The sequence below is a fragment of the Microcebus murinus genome, chromosome 4, assembly GCF_040939455.1.
Source record: "Microcebus murinus isolate Inina chromosome 4, M.murinus_Inina_mat1.0, whole genome shotgun sequence".
NCBI classification, from domain to species: Eukaryota; Metazoa; Chordata; class Mammalia; order Primates; family Cheirogaleidae; genus Microcebus; species Microcebus murinus.
The window spans coordinates 42474271-42491348 of record NC_134107.1 but is presented as its reverse complement, the minus strand read 5'-3'; the positions used below and the strand labels follow the sequence as shown (position 1 = coordinate 42491348).

At 41.0% G+C, this 17078-nt stretch overlaps 1 protein-coding gene across 2 annotated transcripts in view; it reads left to right on the top strand.

Annotated features, from left to right (window-relative positions):
• Window positions 1–39: 39 nt before the first annotated feature.
• The window catches only part of LOC142861013 (protein HTATIP2-like), a 39347-nt gene continuing 22308 nt past the window's right edge, over window positions 40–17078 (top strand). The window contains exons 1-4 of one of the 2 annotated variants that reach the window (XM_076002098.1): window positions 40–3389; window positions 3627–3759; window positions 5377–5459; window positions 8163–8278. In XM_076002098.1, the coding sequence (XP_075858213.1) occupies window positions 3648–3759; window positions 5377–5459; window positions 8163–8278 (311 nt within the window). In that variant the 5' untranslated portion in view covers window positions 40–3389; window positions 3627–3647. The remainder of the gene's footprint in view (window positions 3390–3626; window positions 3760–5376; window positions 5460–8162; window positions 8279–17078) is intronic. The other variant, XM_076002099.1, reaches the window with a different exon arrangement.

The window sequence follows — 17078 nt, the reverse complement described above, 5'->3', positions numbered from 1 at the left end:
CCAGATCGCCCAGGGAGCTTTTGAGAAGGATCTGTAGGCCCTATCTCAATCATTCTGAATCAGAACTTTTAGGATGTGGGCACAAGCAACTGTAGTTTTCTTTTGTTTAAACTCGCCCTGGTTGTTCTGATGCCACTATTTGGGAGGCCAGCTTTGAGATGTGTGTCTGCAGTCACAGCAGCAGTGAAAACCTTCTGTGCTATGCAAACGAGCTCTGTTCTAAAATTGTTGACATTCCTATCTCTGAGTCACACAGGTGCTAATTAACTACATGTAATTGTGTAAATGAACATTATGCCTTTACTACTACTTTAGAATATATAATAAAAGTTATATAACTAAGCTTATATAATTCATGGGGAGAATTAAATACAGGAATAAAAATAAATGGACAAACCCTAGGTACCTCTTAGATTGTTCAAAAAGGCTCGTATATCAGTGGTGTTACGCAGGATTTGAGCCATTGGGGTGATATAATAGCAGCTGATGTTTATCAGGTGCTTGCGAAGTACCAATCTTTACATGTGTTATCTGTGCTCTAACCTTCCAAACCATCCTTACAGAGTGTGATACTCTAAGGCCTAAGGTGCTGTACTTTAAAAACTATGGCAAAGGGAAGGACGATGTAGCAGTAAGGGCCAAAGGCAGGAGGAGCACACTGTACTAATTTCCATCATGAAATGAAGGATGGTAGTGAAACTTGTCTTAACATGTGCACTGGGGGAAACAAAGTGATTTTCGTGATTCAGTTAATTTTTACAAGGTCTGCAGTAGGCCACGTACATTTTAAGCTTCAGTGTACACTGGAAGATGAAGGAAGTGGACATTCCCAATGTCAGTCACCCAGAAAAGAGGCATATTTTAGGGCAGGGTGGGATCTTGAAAAGTGAGCCATAGGGCAAGAGAAGGGAATATATTCCTACTCCCAGGTGGGGTTCCTGTGGGACTGGTCTTTGAAGAGCCCAAGTGGGTTTCAGTGGTAAAAAGCATGGGCTCCAAGAGTGAGGGAATCCCTGGGACTAACCCACAAGGATAATGATGAGGTCTGTGGGGTATGAAAGCAGCCCCAACTAGTGGCCAGTTGGAAGTTACTCTCTATATTATGTCTTTTCCCACAAACCTTCAGGCAGGTCTTATTCAGCATTCTATTGAGGCCTCAGTGAAGTGGGATGATGGGCAAGGGTGTGTGTTTATCTTTGGAGAAGAGAGAAAAGCAGCCTCCTCCTGAGCCCTTCATTGTAGTAAGATATGAACTTCAGGGGACAAAAGTCTGGCCTAATCACCTCTCCAGACCGGGGGTTAGTTATTTCTTTCACTGTCAATGTTGAATAATTGGGTGTTACTAAGGGATTCAGCACATATCCCCAAGTGGTACACAGAAAGAGTTTATGTTGGAAGGATGAAGGGAGTAAGTTGGATGGGCCCAGGTAATGAAAAGCCTTGAATTCATTAATTCTTTCAGCAGATGCATATTGAGTGCCTCCTGTGTGCCACTGGCCACATCAGGGGACAATAAGTCTAACTCAAGGGAGCCAGCAGATGTTCTGGCAACATTCAACACTAATATTTGATGCGTTCTGTCCTCTAAGAGTTTACAGTTAAGGGAGAGGAGTACATTCAGAAGAGTTTAGCAATAATATAAGGCATCAATTTCAGTAAATGTAATGAGTAGCTACTATGTGCCAGGCCATGTATCATGTGCCTGAGAAATGTAAAGGAGGTGGGCACCATAGCAGACACCTGTAGTCCCACCTACTTTGGAGGATGAGGTAGAAAGATCGTTTAAGCCCACGTGTTTGAGATCAGCCTGGCAAACTCAGTGATAGACCCATCTCTTAAAAAAAAAAAAAAAAAAAAAGAGACATGGCCCCTACCTTTATGGTGCAAGACCAAAAAATAAAAGGAAAAAATTCAAGTAAGCAAATGGTAGGTGCTAGGAAAGACAATAACAGGTGCTGCTCCTGGAATAGCAGTGGAACCTATTTTAGAAATGGTGGCCTGAGGAAAGTCTTCCTGGTTGAGACCAAATGGAAGACCTACCTATTTGCAAAGAATTGAATGATTAGCAGTAAATAGGCCTGAAGGGAAGACCCATGGTGAAAGGTAAAGTTGGAAAGTTAGGTAGGATTAAGCAGGAAAGCCATGGTAGTCAATTAGATAAACATGTGCCAAGCGCAGTGGTTGCCTCTGGACACTCACTACTTACTAAAATGACTGCTGCCTACTCCCACCCAAGAAATAATTCTATGGTTTGACTCGATACCAGGAAAGGAAAAAAGGAAGCGACATGAGGCAAGGGAACGTTTGTACTCTCTACATAGTGGCCAGAATATTACTTTCTGAACACATCTGAAACAGCATCATTCCTTTGCTTAAACCAAAGAGTTCAACTGTTTCCCATTGTTTAGTGTAAAGTTAACAGGTCTAAGCACTTTACACATATTAACTCATTTTATTCTTGCTGTAGTCCTGAGGTTCGTGCAATCATTGTTTTCCTTTTGTAGTTGACGGAATTATCGCTTCTCGGCCTTTGGCTAAGATCAAGTGTTTAGTTGAGGAAACTGAGGCAGAAGGTTAGGTGACTTGCTCAAGATCATACATAAAGTGACCTAAGTAGGATTCAAGTCCAGTAGGCTGGCTCTAGAGTTCAGGCTCTCACTTAACTGCTTTAAAGATTAAAATCCTTTGGGGGAAGGGGGCCTGGCCCCATCTGGCTTCTGCAGCACAGCCACAATGGCTCATGCACTTAGTTCCCTCTGCAGCTGCCACAGGCCAGGACCTGGGCGCCCAGGCATTAGAGTGGGGCCCTCGCCTGCTTCGGCTTCCTCCGCCGCCAGCGGGCGCCGCGGGGGCGGGCTGCCTGGCCCTCCGCTAACCGCTCATCCTGGGAAAAAGGGACCGAAAGACCACCCGACGCCGACGGCAAACGCGCTGCGGCGTTTCTCCGCCTCCCGACACAGGGCGGCGGGCCAGAACCTCCTGCAGCCCAAGGACGCGACAAAGGCCCCTGCCGGCCTGCTACGCCTGGCCCTCCGTACGGAGCTTCCTGGGCGCGCCCTGCGTCAGCCCCGCCCTGCGTCCGCCCCGCTGAGGGAGGAGGCTGGGCCCCCGCCCTCGGCCCGCCCACCCGCCTCACGTGACCAACCCGACGCCTCGACGCCCGTAGCGTTCGCGAGCCTGCGCGCGCTCTCGCATTTCTAGGCGCCCGCGGAGTTCCCCGAGTCCGGTCCCCGCGGCGGGCTCGCGCTGGCGCTCGCTCCCGGGTTCCCGGCCCTGAGAGCTCGGCGGCCGCTGCGCGCGCGCGTGCCACCCGGCCCGGTCCCCACCCCTAGACACGCCGGGCTACCGGGGCACCACGGCCATGTGCTCGTTAGCGTCGGGCGCCACCGGTGGGTACCCCGGCCCCTCCGCGCCGCCGGTGAAAGACCCTCCCCTTCCCCTGGCGCCCTCCGGGACGCGGGCCGGGCGGCCGGGCCTTGCAGGGAGGATGGAGGCGGTGCTGGGTGAGGGCCGCGGGCGAGCGGGCGGGAGCGGCGCTCCCTGAGGAGACCACGCTCCCCGCGCTGCTCCCCGCGCCCCGCGTCGCCTGGTGTCCGAGTTAGATCTGACTGTTGTGCGTGTGTTAGGCGGCCGGGGCGCTGTGGAGGATGAGGACCTGCCAGAACTGTCGGACAGCGGTGACGAGGCCGCCTGGGAGGATGAGGACGATGCTGATCTCCCCCACGACAAGCGGCAGACCCCCTGCCTGTTCTGTAACAGGTTCGTCCGCCTCAGCGCCTGGCCCCAGCCCTAGGGTGCCCGGGCCGCATGGGGTCTGTGTGGTCTGCCCAGGAACCACTGGTCAGGAGGCGAACCAGAGTGGCCTGTCTTGATTTCTTGAACCACTAGTTTGGTGTAAGGGTTTATTGAGAAGGAAGACTCAATAATGGTATAGAGGGAGGAGCCCCGGACGGGAAGCCAGGTTGTACAACTGTTTCTCCACTGGCCTCAGTTTCCCCTTGTGTAAAATGAGAGGGTCTTGCATTGAATAGCTGGTTTCCAAATCTGGTTGTGCACCCTTACACCTGAGACACTTAAATAAAATATCTCCAGATGCTAAACTCTGCACCTTAGTCCTCTAAATCAGGGATGGCGTCTAGGAAGCTTCTGTTTTTATAAAGACACTAGCTCAGGTGATTCTAATGAGCAATACTGAACTAGGTAATTTAATCCCTAAGGAGCCTTCCAAATTGACCATTCTATCATTCTTTGACCAGTAGAAAGCTGCTCAGGTGTAACACTTCTGTTTTGAGCCATTTAGGCTTGTAGGTCACCTTTCTGAAGTAGGGGCTCCCCATCTGTAGAAGAGGAAGGTATTGATGCCTTTTTCACTTAGGGAAAAAGAAACTGCAAGATCAATAACTTGATCGAGGTCACAAAGCTGTGGTTTTTCCTATTACCAAACTCACATTCTCTCTACTTAAAATTCTGCCTCTTAGTCTCAAGTAGATTTGACTTTGGCTGTCCTTTTGGGCAAGTGGGCATGAAAAAGGCCTGGCCAGTGTTACTTCAATAAACATTTTCTAGCGTTCCCTATATCTGGGCATGGTGCTGATTGGTGTTATATTAGTATTCTCATGTGTTGCCTCATTGGGTAGATAGAATGTCTGCATATACTGTAGTTGTCATGAAACAATATTTATTGAGCATCAGGGGTGCAGTGTCTGTGATAGCCTCCGTAAATACTGCAAATAGCCTATCTCAGTAAACATTTGTTGAAATTAAAGCTGCAAATGTGCTAGGACTATAAAGGATGTATGCAGCTTCTCTGCTGTGTATTCCTGTTTTTATGTGTCCTTCAGTTTTGCAGGTCACATAATAAGGCTTGTTCCCCACAGTGTCTGTAATGCAAGTACCCAGGGAATACTACAAGATCACTTTTGAAATACAGTACTTCGGGAATGTGCCAATTGTAGAGTTACATTTTATGCTTTTTTTCTTAAAAGCATTTGAGCTGTGCCAATTTGGAAAGCCTCTGAAAGCAGAGTTGACACTTAGAGGAGAAAAGAATCTCAAGTGGGGAATTTTCGTGACTTAAACACTTTACCAAAGGGAACTCTATCTTAAAGCCTTCTGATAAATTCAGTGCTATTTGGCAAATAAATTAACTTTGACATTTAAATAGCAATTTGTTTTAGGTGTCAAATGGGATTCAGAAATACTAATTTCCATTAGTAGTGCTGGGGTCCATTCCTTTCATCCACACGTGTGTTTTTTTTTTCTTAATTGGAAATAAAATAGAAACCAGCAAAGTGAACAAAAATGTGTATTTAACATGAAATCAATATTTAGACTTCTTTGGGGACTATTCCATGAAGATATTGCTTGCTTTTTCAGGTTATTCACATCTGCTGAGGAAACATTTTCACACTGTAAATCTGAGCATCAGTTTGATATTGATAGCATGGTTCATAAACATGGTGAGTAATTTTTAGAATAAAGACAAGTTATGAAATTTAAATTCAAGTTTTATAATTTTCCAGACCCTCTTTCTATATAAGTCTAGTAAAATGAAGCCTATAACAGCTTACCTCATGGAAATGAACTTTTTTTTGACAAGTGGTTTTTGGGGAAAGATTAATAAGTCACTTTTCCAGACAGTATTCACTGTATGTAAGCCGATACTGTTTTTACAACTAAACAGGAAAAAAACTTGGCATCTGATTGCATATTTGTTAAATTAGAATTAGAGAGAACAAGGGTGGAGGGGAAAGGGGGTCATTTGAAAATAACTTAATCAGGTCAAAGCATAACATGAATTTCAAGGCCTCCATGATTGAGTTTTGTTAAGATGTTTGGTGGGGAGTATAGAAAGAGCATGGCGTCAAGATAATACACAAAATATTCAGGTGATGTTTCTTGTAACTTGTATTTAAACATACCTTATAATAAAAGCTTTCCACTTTAAATGATTATAGAAGCACTACACTGTTCCGCTGAAATTAACTAAATACAAAATGGTTTCTTTGGAAGGGAAATTGTTAAAGAATAGCAAATACTAGACAGATTTTTAGGTCTCAGAGAAGTGTGCCTCTAAAAGCAGAGTTGACACTTAGAGAAGAAAAGAATCTAAAGGTGCTTGTCTTGCGGAAAAGATGTGGATGAAGTTTGGGGAGACTGAAAAAAGGGGCTCAAAACCGAACCTCATTTCAACCAGAGTAGTAATACTTTTATCTACTTCATATATCAGGCTTTAAAGAAGGGTGTCTTGAGGCTAAAACATTTATTTTATTTTTGTTTGTTTGTTTATTTATTTATTTTGAGACAGAGTCTCGCTTTGTTGCACAAGCTAGAGTGAATACTGTGGCATCAGCCTAGCTCACAGCAACCTCAAACTCCTGGGCTCAAGCAATCCTGCTGCCTCATCCTCCCGAGTAGCTGAGACTACAGGCATGTGCCACCATGCCCGGCTAATTTTTTCTATATATATTAATTGGCCAATTAATTTCTTTCTGTTTATAGTAGAGACAGGATCTTGCTTTTGCTCAGGCTGGTTTCAAACTCCTGACCTCGAGTAATCTGCCTGCCGGAGGCTAAAACATTTAAAAACCATTGTACCCTTTGATTTCTAATGATTTTTACAGTTTGGGGTTTCTAGGATTTATGACAACTTCCAAGTTCTGATTTTAAGTCTCAGTGGAAACAAATGTGAATCCCACAGATAAACTCTCCAGGGAAGTACAGAATCCCTACCCACTGGATCTTGCCATGAACTGCAGAGGTTTCACCTGCTCAGCAGAGAGCCTGCATGTCGTAAATGAGACAAATGAAAATTAGGAACTTTATTTTTGTCCTTCTTGGTAGTCGTTGGTGGTGCAGTTCAGAAGTCTTTTCCAGATGTCTGGTTGTTTTCCTTGAAGATGCTTTAACATAGAACTCCCTGTAGGGGGCGTTTGACATTATTTGGCTGTCCAGCATCTAGTCCCACTGCTTAACTTCCTTTCTGAATACTCCCCTTTTGTGTGCAGTCTTGGTGGGAGGTAACAGTTAGCTCTCACCCCAGAAGTCAAAAAGTGCTGGATCCTGTACTTTCCATCCCATGTGCATCTAGGAAATGGACATGTAACTTACCTTTGATCGATTGGACATCTCTTCCCAAGACTTTAAATCATGAGCAAGTAGTGCAAGGATAGTGGGGAGTTGGAAGTCATCTCCATTGCAGAGCAACTTGAGACCGGACCTTGGGGATAGCCAGTCCTCTGCAGTGTGGTTCCTGCTACCTAAACTTCCAGATCTTTCTTGTTTCCTTCACTGTCTCCACACCTTGTTCCTTGGCCCTATCAATTCTTTGAGCATCTAATATTTATCTAATAAACTCATTTCCCCCCTAATATAGCCAGAGTCTGTTTTTGTTGCTGCAATAAAAACTCCTGATTGTATTCTGTGCAGGTCCATGTTCCATCTGCCTCTTTCTTTACAGATTTCCCTGTGAAGACAGTGGTGTATGTATCAATTGTCTGGAGAGAAGGATACAGGGAAAAGGGACTTGAGCTAAATGTGTTCATAGAGACTCAGACCTGAATTTCTCTCTGAGTGCCTCTAGCATAAAAATGAAGGGACTCGTGCTTTACCAAGTAGTTAGCTAAAGCCCTGTCGTCATTACAGGCTTGTGATTGGAAAACCTGGAATAAACTGTGTCCTCTCAGATTCTTCCTCTTTCTGGGCTATCCAATGGTGCCCAGTCTATAGTGTGCCTAAGATTCACCTAGATTATTCTTAAACCATAAGATTCCTGGGCACCCTCTCCCCACCTTGTATATACTGCAAGATTGTGGTTTAATAGGAAATTCTGATAAGGGTAGCCTCAGAACCATACTTTGAAAAACCCTTGAAGTCAGCCTGAGGATAAAGCCATTATACAAAGAAGAAAAAACTAGAGAAATTCATAGAGAAACAGAGGTAGAGAGCTCTAATCCAGCTGTGCCTAAAGACGGATCCACCTGTGGATTTAAGACAGAGAATACATTCCTCATATTATTTAGGCCAAAATTAAAATTGCTGGTATGTTACATACAATTGAAAGCTGATAACTGATATGAAAATGCTTTCATTTTATACATTGTAGGATTAGATGATCACAACCACCCCACGAAGAAAGTGTTACTTTTATTCCTGTTTTACAGTTGAGGTCACCAGTGGAAAGAGCTGGCATCTTTGCCTGCAACAAGCATGACTTACAGCCAGATCTGTGGAGGGAGGTCTTGTCACGGCATAGTGAGCCTCTGTTAAGGAAAATAAGGTACTTGCCCCTGTTCTTACTGGATTTATGTTCCACTACCTTCCTGAAGCCTTTTCTGAAAACTGGGCCTGCACTGATGTTCCTCATGTGGCTACCAAGTACAAACAGATTCAGTGTCACAGATGTATAATTTGATTGTTCTTGAGTAGCTTAATGTTTCAGTATTTTTTTTCTGCACTCTTCTGTGAGCTCCTCGAAGGCAAAGACCACGTCTTCTTCACATTTCCCTAGAAGGTGATCAATCAATAATAGCGAATTATTGGCTGACGGAATTAAAATAAAAGGACAGGCAAACCTGGGGGTAGAATAAACTGTGATTTATTCATATGAATAACTCTGGGTTCTAGTAGTTTCTGACACATAGTTTGTGCTCAATACGTTTTTGCCAAATGAATGAATGAATATCAATTGAGCAGCCTTTCTAATATAATGAGATTCCAAACCCATGACAATGGAGAATGGACTTTTTAGTGAAACACTAACAAACAATAGGCTAGGTGCGGTGGCTCATGCCTGTAATCCTAGCACTTTGGGAGGCCTCAAGAGGATCACTTAAGGCCAGGAGTTGGAGACCAGCCTGGGCAGAATAGCAAGACTCTGTCTCTATAAAAAATTTAAAAATTAGTTGGGTATTGTGGTGTGTGCCTGTAGTCCCAGGTACTCAGGAGGCTGAGGCAGGAGGATTGCTTGAGCCCAGGAGTTTGAGGTTACAGTGAGTTATGATGATGCTACTGTACTCCAGCCTGGGTGACATAGTCAGACCGTCTCAAAAATAAAATAAAACAGGTTAATATAGTATCTCATGTTGCCGTCAAAGAATGCTGTTTTGAAATTGGCAGCAAAGATTTCCACTGGACACTCTTAACATCAGGGCTAGTAGCATTAACCATGACAGGTTTATAATCCTACTTTCACATAATTTAAAGATCAACGTTGCTGCTTTGTACAGTGTAAAGCTAGAACTACAATACACTCAAAGTTACAACATACTCAGACCACAGATCAGGACCCATATGGCAATATATTAAGAAATTAAGTAGTCCAACCATTGCTGCCAACTGACACATTTGCTTCATTACTTTTTGTTGCCGCCTCTCAAATTACTGAGATTATTCCAGTAATGAGAGTCATATTACATATTTGGTTTGCAAGAGCTTAGAGAACTGCACTATACAAATGGCAGATACTATCCTTGCAAATTTGCTTTTCAATATAGTCCTTAGAGTTTAGGATGCTGACTACCATGTTAGGATCAGGTGATTCTCTGGATAGTCAAGTTCCTTGGAAACTAGATTTATTCATAAAGAATATGGATTATAGGTTTCAAGAAAAAACACTCAGCCCAGCCCTTATTAGACAACGTAGCTTCTGGCTTTTCTGAAACAGGTGGTTCAGTGACTCTCAGTACAATAGCGCTAATCATTTTGTAACAGCTTAATTTATATAATGACTTAGAGTTCACATTTTGCTTAAAAAGAATCTAGGAACAATGGATGGTTGTTGAAATTTTGTCGATTTTAGGCCTAAATATCAGATCTCTATGGAAGTGGTATGTCTAATGAAGACTGAAAACAATCATAACCAAAATCCCTAGTAACATAATTATTTAAAACCTAAAACCTACATCTTTATTTCTTTCTACCCTTCTTAAATAACATAAGGCTTAAGATGAAAGTCTACATCTTTATTGTATGTTCTGACATATCTTTGCTTATTTGATTCTCACAACGTCCTTTGAGGTAGGTAAGAATTAGCTTCACTTTACACATAAGGAAACTGAACCCCAGAAAAGATAAAGGAATTGACAAGGGTCAAATAGGAAGTGTCAAATCCAGGTCTTTTGATTCTAAATTCAATGCTCTTTCTACAACAACATGCTCTATACATATGGAAATTATGGAGACTACTACAAAAATTTCAGATTCACTTTGGGTTCTAGGAAAGGACTTTACCATCTGTGTAAGTAAGCTCTTGAAATCAGTTAGTATGATAAGAATAGAGTCTTCATCCTTGGAGAGTTTTACAGGGTCAGAAGAGCCCCCAGCTTAATCTGAAAAGATGCTAGAGGAAGAGCTAAATGACTTAAAGTCTCCTCCAACTCTTAAATTCTGGAATCCTGAAATCCATAATTTAAGAGCACATAATCATTCCAAGGACGTTTATTACATTGTCAAAAATGACTTACCCATCTTAAAGTATCTGTTTCTGACAATTAGCATGTTTTACTAACAATTAGGTCCACTTTTGAACCATGACTGCAAAAGGACTGATGTTCTCTGGCAGTTTGTCTTGCCCTGGGAAAGAGAGTAATACCAACAAAATGACTTCATGTTGGCCCTGCTGGAAGGGTGTAATCTCTTCCAAGCAATTTTCAAGGGAAAGGGCCATCTAATTTTAAATTGAGGAATTTGGTTTACAGCTGAAGTCATTCATGTGGCCACTGACCACAGTTGTCCAGTTGATAACCATTCTTCTCCTTGGATTGCAGTGGATTTGATTTAAATCACTCCTTAGAAAAGTAAAAACTAGTCAAGTATTCCCACAAAGAACACATTTTTGTTTTCTGTTTTATAGTCCTTTATGTATAGTCCTTGCATCCCGATACTTGCAGCATTAATTTCACTACAAAAGCACAATATGTTTAAGACATATTGAAATTTTGATATCCATTTTTGTAGCACATTAAGAACTGAATGATGATTTTGTTATAAGGAGAGCTAATTAAAGATACTTTCAAAGTTACTGTAGAAAATCATGAATCATCTCCAATGTAACACGGATATATGGTGGTTACTTTTTGTTATATCAGCACAACAAAATATTGCCAAATTACATTATCTTCAAATAAATGCTTGTGTATTGGATTTTTTCTTGATAAGCATACATAATTACTTAACAAGCACATGTTATTTAAAAATTGAATTAGTATGTTTTCATCTCATTCATGTACATATAGGTAGATTTGTACCAAAAATGGTATGAGGCAGAATGCTATATTTTCATTTAAAAGTAAGATTTAAAAAATGTATATAAATAGACTATTTCAGGACAATGAATAAACCAAAATATTAGCAGCTAACTTTTCTCTCTTCTTTCTGCTTATATACAATCTGAGAATAGGCTTAAGTTTTTCCACTTTCAATTTCAAATGGATTCTTGTTTCAGACTGTTTAGGTCCATTCCAAGAGTGTTGGTAAAATTTTTTTTCTGAATCTGCAGAATGCTGCTACCTCTATTAAGTGTTACATTCTCTTGCAATAATCTCTGTGGACCAGGGAGCGTCAGTGACTCCCCGCAGTACTTGGTGTTCTTTCCTTTAAACTCTCACCAGTCAATATTTATTTGCTGAGTGCTTCATCCACAGCATGGGATTTATTATGATTGATATTATGGCGGATGACTGCTGGATTCCCACGTGAATTTTTTTCATCAATTAAATCTTGGCGGTCTTGTCCATTGGAAATATAAATACCGTCATTATTATCGTGACTGTTGACATTGGCTCAGGTACTGGGGTTTGACGAGAAAAATAGGTTTATGAATTCTTGGCTTGCTGGTCTCTATTCATAAACCTTTTAAAAATATCATCTTAACACATGACATTTTCATCTGCTGTGGCTCTGCAAGAACCCTAAGTTCTATATTTGAATGAGTTATGTTAATTTCCATAATCATTCAATAATTTTCAGCTGGAGAATGAACATGGCAGGGCTAAACTAGTTATACTTTTCACCCACGATGAGGATGAAAATGAACCGTCTGCTATTGTCATCAGAATGTATAATCTGTCTTGTTCAGAAATAGTAAATGTTGTGAAAATAAATTTTGGTGATAATATATAATGGTTATCAATTATATTGCAGCTACTATGTCCCAACGGCTTACCATAGATTATCTCATTTAATCCTCCTAAGAATCCTATGTCCTAAGACATCTGTTTTACAAATAAATTGGGACCCAGATTGATGGATACCCAGCTAGTAAGTAGCCAAGCTGGGATTTAAATATGGATCTCTCTGCCTTCATAGCTTATGCTCTTTAGCTTGATAGTAACATGGCATAAAACCAAGATCTGCAATCCTAATACTCCAATAATCCTAAATAGTCTGTGAAGAATACAACGTTTACTTACTCTTGCTTAAAAATATATATATAAAAAGTTACTTGTAGTCACCCTGAGGAATCAAACAGGCAAATCCAGACTTTGGATCTTTCTTCAACATGTCAGTGGCATCATAAAAGGTATAAGGGGGAGGGGAGGGGAGACTGTTCTATCTAGATCAAAAGATACTTAAGAAATAGAACAACTAGATACAATTTATATACCTCGTTTGGTTACTGATTCTAACAAAATGATAAAATGATATTCTTGGGACAATTGGAATTATTAGGATATGAATTCGATATTAAAAATAATATGGAAATTTGAGTGATAATGGCCTATATTTATGTTTTTTTAAAAAAATCTGTAGTTTTCAGGGATTCAAACTAAAGTAGGTGGGGATGAAATAACATGATGTGTGGGATCTGCTTTAAAATACTAAAGAAAAAAAGAAAAGAAAGGAGAGAAAGAGCGGGGGTGGTAAACTCTTGTTAATTATTTCGTCTGGGTGATGGGTGTGGGAATTCAACACACAATTCTTGCTACTCTTATGCATATTTCAATTTTTCATAATAAAATCACTTGCAAGTGTTCTGTTGACAGCCTCATAAACAGATGCTATTTATGATCTTTATTCCAAAGATCTGAATTTTAATGTCCTGTTTAGGTGCAAGTCAAAGTCAGTGCTGAGATACTTAGCACGGCACTACCCCCTAGTGCTCCTACTGAGTTTGCAGTATGGAGGCTTGGTTTAAATCTCCTCACAGCCTTCCTCCCACCCAATCTTTCCCCTTCCACATCAACAGTTGAGCTTGCCCGCTACTTTTAAATTTAAATGGAGGTTTTAGAAGGCTCTTAGCAGATAATACTGTCTTTGTCCACACTGGAATCGTCAACGCTTCCTTTCCCTGCACTTGAGATTTTCTCCCCTTCATTGCTCTCTCTTAACAGTAAGTTGCATAAAAGTGGTAAAAAGACCCCAAAGCAGCCAGTTTCTAAGAGCTCAAATGTTTGAAAGGGAAACTGCAGTATTTATCAAGCCGAGAAGTTGACTGTGTTCTGGTAATTTAGTTTTATGATTATGCACTTATGAATTCCCAGTTATAAATAATCACTGTTACTCAGGTCTCTTGAGAAGAACCACATTGGACAAATGGCCAAACTGATAAAAACCTCAACTCAAGCTGTCCTTAAAATGACTTAAACAGGAAAAAGAAAAATATCTGAGAAATTCTTTAAAATGACAAATGCTAAAAGATGTAAAAAATCAAACAAAAAAAACCTCCCTAACCAAAATAAACCAATTTTTGTAAAACCAATAGCTAAGACAATTAACTTTTCCTCACCAAAATGTATGTTGACCAAATTATCCTAGGAATGGACTTAATTTCAACCGAATTTGCTTTGTACCAAGTCCTATATGTCTAAATTGTTTCCCATCTGCATTCAAACAAATCCTATGCAACACACACTCAGCCAATCAATCAATATAAGGAACTCAGTGATCAAAATGAGAATTTTAACATTTCATTCAGAAATGGTATGAATCCAATTTATACCTTCCCTTATATATCATGCTTGGTTTTTCAGTCTTTCCATAACCGTATAATTTGATCCTCACAAAAAGCTGGGAGATAAATTGGTCTGAATTATTAGTTTTGTTTTATACCTGAGGAAATAGAGGCACAGCGACACAAAAGGACTTGCCCAAGGCCATAGAGCTGGTAAGTGGCAGAGCTTGGATGAGACCCTAAATCTTTTAGGCTCCTATGCTGGGACCAATTCCACCACAGCAGTATGTAGACCCTGCCTTGATCTTAGGGAAGGCACCTAGAACAGAGTTTGGGAATATTCCCCCTCAGTTTCACTAAGCAGGTGCTTACAGGTCTGCTGTGGAACCTGTGAGAAACAAGCTTGCTTTCAGGGTAGAGTTGATGTATCCCTCGGTCAAGGTGCATTTAGCCTCTACTATGTAAAGACATGGAGGATAAGACAGAAAGGATTTTTGACCAATGTTATCAAGTGTGTAATGAATGTTCTTAAGTATCCTCCTGATCTCCAGGTTGTCAATGTCGTCGTGGAAAGCTAGCCCACATTTGTTCATTCACTTATTTAACAAATATTATTTAATACCTATGCTGGTCAGGTATTAAATGGTTTCTAGGTGTTGGGGATATAACAGCAAAATAAAGTCCCTGCCTTCATAGAATGTTCATTCTAGTAAGACAGTAAACAATATAGCACAGTATGCAATTGAGGGATAAATTTGGTGGCTCTGTCTATAGTGATCTTTACCAATACTCAGGGAAAGGAGAGGTCAGTGCAGGTTTGAGTGGTATGAAAACGCACCCCTGTTACATAGAGCCACAACCAACCAGGGTCAGTTATTGATTGATTGGTTGATGAAGGCAGTGTCTCACTCTTGTTACCCAGGCTACAGTGCAGTGGCATCACCATAGCTCACTACAACCTCAAACTCCTGGGCTCAAGTGATCCTTTTATGTCTTCATTGCCTATGAATTTCAGGATCCTATGTTACATAAAATGTATATTAAATAAATTTGTATGATTTTCTGTTGTTAATCTGTCATTTGTTACAAGGGCCTCAACTGAGAACTTAAAAAGATAAAGAAGTTGTTTTCCTTCCCCTGCATAGACAAATGTCCTCACAGCTCAGGCCCTGTGGGAAAGATAGTGCATCTCTTTTTTCAGTAGTCACAACCAAACTCAACAATTTTATCTCATGAGCTCTGATTGAATAATAGCCTAACCCTAAAACAATCGCTGTGGTCAGTGGGAGGGAACATTCAGCTTGACTAGGAGTGCATCATATGCCCACACTTGGAGCTGAAGGTGGAATGTATGCTAGAGGTACCTGTTGGGGAGGGGTGGGTGGAAGAGGGAGTGTTAATAGATGCTGAGAAATAAACAACAACAGCTGTCTGCTACAACTGCTGTCACCAATGTATTCAAAATAACTACTAATAAATCATGGAGCATAAAATTTGCATGAATTTTGAAGGAAATACTTATGATTTCATAGAAATTTCTTGTTTTAGTGCATTCCTCTTGTAAAAAAAAAAAAAAAGAAAGAAAGAAAAATTTCTTGTTTTGGCATTCCCCAAGCTCCAAGGATATGTTTGCATTTTTCTCTGCTATAAGGAGTGTTTCAATATATTAATATTTACTCAATATTTATTCAGCATCTACCAAGTGCCAGGCATTAATCTAGGTGGCAGGAATACAGCAGTGAACCAGATATAACCCCTGTCTTCATGGAGTTTGCTTTCTAGTGGGATGCTCACCCATCCTCACTCAAGCTTCTGCTCACAGTCTGAGATGATTGGATATGGGCATTCATCCCTCAGCAACTCTCCCCCAACTTCCTTTTTAACTGGGGGGGGGGGGAGTTGTGCTTCTTAGCTTAGCTCTTATTCCGTCATTGCGGAGAGGGACTTTGAGCTTGAAGGGGTGTTTCGTGTCTTTTCCTCCTGGCTGTTTACCACACAAATCTCTAGTCTCCTCTCCTGTTCCTTGGTAGGGAGGAGTCCAAGCTGTGTGTTGATTTCCAGGTTCTTAGTCTCCAGCTGCCACTTTGAAGTTTGAGGTATAAGAGGGTGGCCCTTCCTTCATATGACTGCTGCTGACACAGTCTTTCTAGGTATCATTTGTTTGATTTGGTGAGAAGAATGATTATAAAATCTGAAAGTACTTGGCTATCTTTTCCCAAAAGCCTAAGGCTTATAGTTTGTTAATTTTTTTTTTTTTTTTTTTTTAGCCCTACCATAACGTATGTCAGGGTGGATTTTTTGAGGTGTGTTGCCCCGGTTCTTTGGCTCGTGGCTTGAAGGAATTACAAGCTGGGCTGGTGTGAGGGAGTGATGAGAGACACTTAATACTTTTACACAGGCAGCTCTTAATTGCAAACTTATCAGCAGAGACTAAAAAGCGAAAGTACATTTCCTGAGGGGAAGTAGGTCTGTCTTTCCAAGTGGAGAAGATGCTGAGGTTTTAACACACTTCTACTTTTATGTCTAGACCTTATAAATGTTAAGTGGTGGGTGGAGTATTCATTACTGTCCTGGGAAAGGGGTAGAGAGTTCTTTGAACTAAGGGCCTTCCCCATTTTTATCCTTATAGGGTTACTTCCAGGGGTTACTATGACAACAATAAACTGTCATGGCGCTGATGGGTGTGATTTTTTAGCTATGCTAATATATGTTAATGAGGAAAAGGACCCCTTTGGACATAAGCTCCTAGTTTCTGCACATGCTGCTGGCCTGTAAAAGTCCCTAACCTCAAGTTCTTGCTGTTGCTAAATGCTTATGCTAAATGGTCTCCTTATTTTTGCCCCCTCCTCTTTTCCTATGGTGAGCATTGCCAACTTGTACCTGTCCCTAACAATATAGAAGAACTAGGGTCTGACTTTGTGTGATATTGAGAGCTTCATGTATGTTGCCTCATCTAATTTTCTCAAGAGCTTCAAGAGGTGTATTCATTGTTCTCTTTTACAGGCATTGAATGGTTAAGCACTTCTCCAACTTACACAGCTAGCAAGTGGCAGAATTTCATTTTCTCATAAGATGAGGGAGTTAGATTAGATATGATTTCCTTTCCAGCTCAGCTCTGTGGTTATTTGAATCTATGATTTCATTTGAACTCCCCAAGATGGGTAGTATCTAAATAAAAATTCCTAGA